Below are 8,998 nucleotides of genomic sequence, written 5' to 3' on the forward strand. Positions count from 1 at the left end.
TCTAATAATATATATTTTCATAATTTTTATATTTTTAATTAAAATAATTTAAATCCACCACTACGCTATAGATAAATTAGGTGTCCAATGATCAAATACAAGATTATTAATTAAAATCAGAATATTTGATGTTACGTTGTACCTATCAGGCGATTTCAGTGATAAAATAGAGTGTTATTCTACTTATTCTCAAGTTCGAACAATTATATATGCATGTTATGTGTGTTATCAACAGTTATAAAAGATTCTAAACATGTAATATCTCATATCTTGTAATCACTCTAGGCTATTAAAAATTATTGATTAATATTTTGGTCATATCATCAATTATCATACTAATTTTACAACGAATTCATTTAATTTCTATTATCCAATTTTTCAGACGTAGAAAGGTGTTTGTCTTTATTAATCGATTAATTCGGATTGAGTATTGTAAAGACCTAATATGGAGGCGATCCTCCCAACTCAGTTTACTCTATACGCAAATAACAGAATTCGAACCCTCGACCTTATTTAAGGGATCTAGTGTCTTATCCCACTAAACCAATCGGTTGGTGGTGGTGTTTACCCTTACTTTAAACACATGATCAACCAAACCATAAGAAATAAATATAGCAACTATAGGATATAAATGGTGTAGTAATGAGATTTGTTAATATCCTACACACCTGATCAGGAGAGTAAACCCAAAAAGAAAAAAAAAAGAAAAAAAAGACAGCCTTCTCTATATATCATATAATGCAATTATAAGTGTTACCCAGAAATTTTATTTATTTCTATTTTGTAGAAGTGGTTATTTTTCCCTGCAGCTAAATGCAGAAATTAATGGCAATTGCATTGCTTTAGTGTTTTAGTATAAACAACCCCCACGGAAAATCAAGCCTAGAGAGAGAGGAACTGGATCTATTCAGAAAAACCTGTAACCCAGATAATGACACTGCACTGCAACTTTTCCAACTCTTTCACCCAAACCCTAATCTCCTTTTCCTTTTTTCTTCCTCTTCTTACAACAACAACAATAAAAATAATAATATCCTTCTTCTTCTTTGGACTTGCAGCATTTGCTGTTTCTTTTCTTCAACTTTCACACATATAAGTAAATCAAGCATTGATGAAAAAAATCTCACACCAAGTTAATAAAAAACTAAACTATCTCAAACTGGCAAATATGTAAAGATGGAAATTGCACACTCAAGCTCTTTGATTTTGTTATTTTACCTTTTTGTTTTCCTTCAAGATGTTGGTTGGACTATGCCCTAGTCGGAGCTCTAGATCAAGATCTTCAATTGATGTTTCCTTGAGATTAATACCGGTAGAAGTGGTTGAAGATTCGGGTTTTATTGAGTAACTAAGAGAAGAACTATTCCACCCCAGAGATGTCGCTGGAAAATTTTTCGACGGTGGCGCCACCGTCGAGCTATTAGAAGGATGATATGGTGAAATGGAGAGAAGGGTCGAAGGTGAATCAAAGGAACATGCAGTATTAACAGGTGGATAAGCGAAAACCCCATTAGGGCTAGGTAATTGGTATAGGAGGCACAAGCCATTATTTGTGGCGAATTCTTGAGTAGTTGAAGATGGTGAGGCTTGGTTGATTAACGGAACGGTAACACCACCACCACCACCACCAACAGGTGGCTGTATTTGGTGGAGCCGAGCCCTATCACGGCGGTGCACGTTCATGTGACCACCAAGTGCTTGAGCTGACCTGAATTCCCGTAGGCAAAAAGTGCAAGTATAAGACCTAGGCGGCCAAGTTGTGCCCATGGCGTTCCCGGTGTCCTCGGCGAAGGCCCTGACTTCCCATGAATCATCAACCGGTTCATGGGATTGAGCGTTAGGGTTCCACATCCACGAGCCAGCAGTGGAAATAGAGTTATGGTGAAGAAGAAGATGATTTTGTTGGAATTGAGCTAAGTTTTTACGGTGGTTCAATGAGAGAAGGCCGAGCTCAGCAGCCATGGTACTGGAAACATTTAAGATAGGTGATAGAGATTTGATAAAGGAATGAAATGGGGGGAATGGGTTAAATACAGAGAGGAAGAAATGGGCTTAAAGACAGAGACACAGTGAAACCCTAACACCGGGCATATCACCCAAATCTTGTACCAAGCATTTGGATTTTTTGTTCATATTATATTTAATTAATTTAATTTCCCCACTTAACTGCCTTTCCTATTACTCTATGTTTGAACGGACAACGTCATACTTCGGCTGCAACGCCAAGTTTTTTTTATTGCTTCAAATTTCTCTTGAATTTCCACCTCTACAACTTAATATTTTATTATATATATATGATAAACTCTTTGAATATATAAAAATTAAAGGTATAATATTAAGATTTATCCTTGATATTTTTCGAAATAATCTCTTTAACTTATATTATTTTGAAGTATAGGTCTCAACGATTTCATTATGGTCAAAATGATAATTTTATGAATAAAAATCATTAGTTAACTAACAATCGACACTTGTTAATGATGTGATATATGTTATATCACTAAAAATGATTGTATATCATATGACATGTCACCAAAAGTGATAATTTTGACATATGTGAAAATATCACATCATCTAATAACATTGAAAGTTAATCACGTAAAAAACAGAATAATTTTGACAAATGAAACATTAAGGATTAAAGTGTTTCAAAAAGAAATAAGGATCAAAATGATTATTCTATAAAATATTAAAGTTGAATTTTGATATTATGCCAAAATTATATATATATATATATATATGCATATCTCTAAACAAGCAATTATATTGGTTGGATTGGTTTTAGATTAAGTCATTCTTAATTGGATAAATTTAGATTTTAAAAATCCTAGTTTTTGTTGTACCATTGTTTGCATCGTCGTCCTGTAATTGTTTGCCATCAAGTATTTATACAAGGACTTCAATTTGCTGTTCCATTGCTTAGCTAATAGACTCCTTACTAGAAACAAACTAATTAAGTAAACAATAAGTTGAACTTTTAACTAGTTTAGTTGTAATTAAGTTGATGATTAATATTAAATAAATTTCTAGCGAGTCACGAGGTTCACTTAAGGGTCTGGGATAACTTTTTGATGATACGTATCCCATTCATACATCATATTAATCAATTTTTTTGTCAATAATCTTTAGAGTAAGTGGTTAAAGGCTTTGAGTTAGCACCTCTCCCCTCTTTTTAGGTTTCAATACTCATCAAGAACAAGTTCCCCTATACCTCCCCTCCCTAGATAATAATTGTAAAAAAAATCCTTCTAATATTTTACTTACATCACTAATTGTCTAATTATGGTCTTAGATCCTATAGTTTGTTAAAATTTAGTATTTAATCCATTTATTTAAATTTGACATAAATTGATCCCTATATTTCCATAATATTTTTTAGGTATACATTGATAACACTATTAGTAAAAGTGATAACATGATTTTTTTTTATTGGAAACAAACTTAAGTATAATGTGAGTAATGTAAATAGTGAGGGTTATATTTAGGGAGTGTATTATTTATATTTAAGATGGTTGGAGTGTGTAGTTTTTATATGATAATTTTATTCCTTTAGTACTCATATAAAAGGGACAGTTCATCTCTAGAGATGCACATAGCCGGATTTAAATTCGATCCGGATCGGATAAAAACTGATCCGGTTTTTTTACCAAGTCAAAAAACTGGTTTATAAAAAAAACCGGTTCGGATCATAATCGATTTGGAGGGTCGGATGATGTAATCGGTTTCGGTTTGAAAAAAACCAATTTTTAATCCGGTAAAAAATCCGGTCATCCAATTTTTTAAACCTCAGACCTAATTTTTAAACCCCATACCGGATTTTTTCCCGAATAAAAAACTAGTTTTTTATCCGATTTTTTTCAAACCGGTTTTTAATCAGGTAAAAAATCCGGTTGTCCAATTTTTTCCAAACTGGCTATACTATCCGGTTTTAAAATATCTGATCCGGTTTTAAAAAAACCGGTTTTTCCCAAATCCGATTTCGGATATTTTTTGCACAAAATCGAATATTCAGATTTTTTGTGCACATCTATTCATCTCTATAATTTATGTACTATTTGATGATTCTATTATTTCGTTCTCTGAATTTTTTTTATTGAAGATAGCAATATGTAGATTCCACTTCTTCATTTTAGGTGTACGAGGTTTGAAAGATTATATTAATTTTAGTGGGCAACGTCCACTTTTGAGATTACATCAATTCAAACAAAATTACTTCTAAAACAATGATTTATATGTAGTGAATCATTATATTTTTTATTTTTTTATTATTTTATTATTACTTGTCAGTCAAAACTAACAATATTATTTTGTAGCAATACTATTTTTTAAGCAATTTAGAAGTAATTCTTTATATTGTTGCATTGTTAAACTCATCAACATTTCAACGGTGACGTTAGCTGGAGCTTTATTAGCAACAGATAAAATCTTAACAAGGATTAAATCATGGTATATTGACTAATCATTGAGTATGGATCATCTAAGCTTGCATCCAAGTGTTAAATTTTTTAATAGTCGGAGTGATTACGTGGTAATATTTGTTTAGAGTTCTTTTTAATTAATTGATAATACACACATATCTTATAAATATAGTTATTCGAATCTAAATCTCTAAAAAAAAATATTCTACCGAGGGCTATACTTTGGTCCACTCACACATTATTTTGTTTATATTATTATCTATTTTATGCACTTCTTTTAATTTTATTTAGTGCTCGAAACATGAAGTAAGTTGGTGACAAAAATATTGGGATTCAATGTCTAATTTGTCATAGGATTGTAAATTAACCGAGTCGAGTTCGAGTAATATTAAGCTAGACTCAACTCAAAAAGTATAAAATTAAGTTTGACTCGACTTAAAAATTCTATAACTTAAGATTTTTAAGCTCAACTCGAAATCAAAAATTAAAACTTGACTTGAACTCGAAATATTCTCAGACTTAGTTTGATTGAAGCTCAAACTCCTTAAGTACATGAAAGCCTTATATTGTAATTTAAAAAAACATATAAATGTTAATATTACTAAAATTTAATTAAAAAATCTAAAAATTTAATATATTGTTTTTCGAGTTGCTCGTGAGCTTTTCGAGTCGGTTATCATTTGGTTCATTAAGAATTCAAGTCGAGTTTGAACTCAAGTCAAATCTATTCGATTCAAGAGTTAACCACTTTAATCGAATCGATCTCAAATAACTCACGATTTATCTCTTCTCATTTACAACCTTGGTCAAGATTCTTTGCGGACAGATCATGTATACGCCATCAGATAAATTAACTAATTTCCTTTTATTATTATTATTATTATTATTATTATTATTATTTCGTTTGTTCTATTTTTTTTGGTTTTATGTAGGCAGTTATTACTGTAATAAAATTACACACGGACGAGCCAATATACAACCAACAGAAATTACAACCTAAGCCCAATACTAAAACAGCCTGAGAGACTTGTTGGACCAGAGATGTACATGCCAAATTTTAATTATAGGGATGGGAATACAGCCACTGGCTTAGGCTTTATCAATTTTTCAGAACTCAAACAAATTTAGTAGCAATGTAAACAACTCAATAAATATATAGTAAAACGTAAAGTTTTATTTGTCTCCTTAAGAAGATTTTTCTTAAAAAGTTTTTAAATATATATTTTAGGATTTTGACACTACCTAATCTAAAAGATCGATCTGATCAAATTTACGTTTTAAATCGAATTATCTTTCAAAAGTTTAGAATCTAATATACGAGTTTAAAGAATCGTTCCTACAACTAGAATATCATCCTTTTTATTGGAAACCAGTGAAATGAATTCATGTAGGCTCTTTAAGATCAAATGATTGATTGGTTTAAATTAGGCATATTGAATTTAGAATCGTTAATAAGTGGAGCTTAATCTTCAACATAATATTATGTCATAATTTTGTAGCTATCGCAAAGATATGATTATGTGAATTTTTTGTTCCACTAGAATAGCTACGCCAAAGGTGGAAATTTTGTATGATAATTGATAATGTATAACATTTCGAGAAAAGATATAAAAAGCAGGTCGTCTCAAAAGATGTATATGTTTTGTATTATATTTAAAAAATGAGGTTCTTAAAATATTTTATAATGAAAATTTATTTATCAGATTTTAAATAATGAGAGATCTACAAGATATTTTACCAAAATCCATCATAGAAAATAATTAAAGATAATGTTAAAATCTTCGTTTGCAACTTTTTATGTCACTTTGCTGAGAATCGAGTAGAAAGTTTGTTTTTCTTTCCAAAGAAAATGTCGTTAGGGCACAAAAGTTTATAGTTACGATGCACATGTGATAATTCACGATGCTTATATGTTAGTCCATGATGTTGATGTGGACCATCATATCAGCGTCGTAATTTTTAATGCTAGGTTCTATTGGTTAAAGGGTTATATTGATTTTTCCCCCAGAATTATATTGAATATAAAAAAATCAGAGGCCAAATTATTTTTTTGTAAGAGTTTGAGGGTCCCAAATACCATTAAACAAAAAATTTATTGTTAGAATGATTTAAACTTGCGTAAAATGCTTCTAGCAATAGAAAAGTTAAAATCATAGTTGAAAAAGTGATTTTTAACGTAATCTCATAAGTTCAAATTTTTAGCTTTTGTTGTGGAAATCACTTTCGGCTGAAATTATATTTTTATCCTCAAATATTATATTTTTTATTTATAATATAATATCCAAAATGGACATTTTATCTTTCTAAAATCACTTTTTAACAACAGTTTCAAATAATTAAAATTTAAATTGCACTTTTCAAAAATACTTTTATAAGTAATTTTTTACATCGCTTTTAAAATTATTTTTCAAAAATACTATCAAACTGAGTTAAAAACTTAAATCTCATATTTTTTAATTTTTACGTATCAAAATAATTTTAATAAAAAAATTGAATTTTTTAATATATTTTCAATTATTTTTATTTTTATTTTATAAATTAATTTTTATTTTTATAATCAAACATATCCTAAATTTGTTAATCACCCTATTTTTTTCAGTTGCGTGGAATCATGGGCCTTGTGGCAACATTGTTGTTATAAAGAGTTAAATGGGTTGCATCACGAAAACTTTTAGAATCTTTTTCCAACTTTGCAACCTGCTTTGGACCTACAAAAAGAGAGGATGAATGTTATCGCCGGAAAAATACTTGATTCTACAGTCTCATTCTAAATCGAATTTGTCATCGAATTATGGACAAAACATGGCAGAAAATCTTCAAAATGAACAATCTAATTAATGGCAAATTAATGTAAAGAAATTATTACTTTTATTTTGATTAGTCTGGATTAATATAAGGTAATATCTATTCGAAAGACTCTCGACCATTTGACAAATACTCATATACTTATGTAAACATAGCTCGAACACAAAACTTCAAATGAAAACAAAAATCTCTTAATTATTGAGTTCACTTGATTTTGTATAGAGATTAAAACTATAATTTGAACCACCTCTAATTGTATATTCTTTATTTTGGACAAGGATATACAATTAGCTAGCTTCTACATACGAGTATATGTCTTTCATTATAGGTCCATATCCTTAGCTAGCTTCTACATACGAGTATATGCCTTTCATTATAGGTCCATATCCTTAGCTAGCTGCGACATACGAGTATATGCCTTCCATTACAAAAACTGGTCACTTGTATCGATCAAAACAAGTGATTTCCAAAAAAAAGTTACTAGTTTAAAGACACTCAGTTAAACAAGTGATTTCCAAAAAAAAAGTTATTAGTTTAAAGACACTCAGTTCTTTTCTCAGTATACATAAGCAATGCATCCATATAAACAAAATGTTTATAGCTCACAATTGAAACATGAAAAGTGTTTCCCTTCCTCTTTCATTTTTCAAAGCGTGAAAAATTCGATGTGATAACTTTTTTTTAAAAAAACGTAGCATCTTTTTCTTCGGGTTCTCAATTGAAACAAATCATAAAATATAAGTTCGTTGATTATCAAACAAATCAATCATCCTTTTAATTCTTCAAAAATTATAGCTCTTTGACAAGTGTTGAGAATAATGATGATTATGAGATTTGGGTTAATTTGAGAATGAAAGGTCTTTCGAATTGACTTCTTTGGTCAAGATTTAACACTTCTGGTTCTAAAATATCCACCGGTTCCAAGCTCTAGCAAATGCTTCTAGTATGCGCAACACTTTATCAAGAGATTTGTAAGATCAACTATTATGTTATAATTACACAATTTTCACATTCGAATCACCTTTTAAGGTTTTTGACTCGAATCCTCCTTCGGTTTCAAGATGTCCTGTGCAGATTTTGATCGTAAACCCTCTTTTTATCATTTTTCTCATGTTCTTTATCATGCATTGAAGTATTAGAAAACTTTTTGCAAATGAAAAAAATTAACCCTAAGGGTGCGTTTGGTTCACAGAATGTAAGATTACCAGTGGGAATAAAAGATTACCAGAGAATAGGATTATTGGGAATGTTGTATTTTGTGTTTGGTTGGTTTAGCACGAATGTAAGATTACCGTGTTTGGTTAAAGGAATAAAAAAAATTTGGAATGTATATTTGACCAAATTGTCCTTATTATATATTTGTATAATATTACAAATTGTAAAATATTTATATAGTTTCTTTAAAAAATTAAATTCATAATATTTATATAATTTTTTTACAAAATTAAAAATATAAAAAAGGTTTAATGAAAGGGTAAAATTTTTTAACCCCTGAACTTCATATAAAATTTTAATTATAGACTTTTTTTTTTAAATCTAAAATAATTTAAGGATAAATTTGTAATTTAACCTTCGTAGAATTTTTATTATTCAATGACAGAAGAAGAATATTTTTGAAAAAAAATAAAAAATTAAGGGTATTTTAGTCCAAAATGCCGGTAATGTTACAATACCTAAGGGAATGGAGGTAATGACATTCCCGGTAATATACCCCAAAAAATCTACTATTGGTAATAAAATATTATCGGGAATGAGATTCCCAGCCAAACATGGGA

General features: G+C 29.6%; 1 protein-coding gene across 1 annotated transcript; it reads right to left on the reverse strand.

Annotated features, from left to right (window-relative positions):
* Nucleotides 1-875: 875 nt before the first annotated feature.
* Nucleotides 876-2,045, reverse strand: LOC120219323 (transcriptional regulator SUPERMAN-like). Its single transcript, XM_039216145.1, has one exon. The coding sequence runs from the start codon at nucleotides 1,960-1,962 to the stop codon at nucleotides 1,210-1,212; it is 753 nt and encodes a 250-aa protein (XP_039072076.1). The 5' UTR covers nucleotides 1,963-2,045; the 3' UTR covers nucleotides 876-1,209.
* Between the last annotated feature and the right edge of the window lie 6,953 nt (nucleotides 2,046-8,998).

Source organism: Hibiscus syriacus, unplaced genomic scaffold (assembly GCF_006381635.1).
Source record: "Hibiscus syriacus cultivar Baekdansim isolate YM2019G1 unplaced genomic scaffold, ASM638163v2 tig00110206_pilon, whole genome shotgun sequence".
NCBI lineage: Eukaryota > Viridiplantae > Streptophyta > Magnoliopsida > Malvales > Malvaceae > Hibiscus > Hibiscus syriacus.

Bases quoted from the DNA above. Each gene is read 5' to 3' on its own strand.
- LOC120219323 (XM_039216145.1), bottom strand. From the start codon at position 1,962: ATGGCTGCTGAGCTCGGCCTTCTCTCATTGAACCACCGTAAAAACTTA.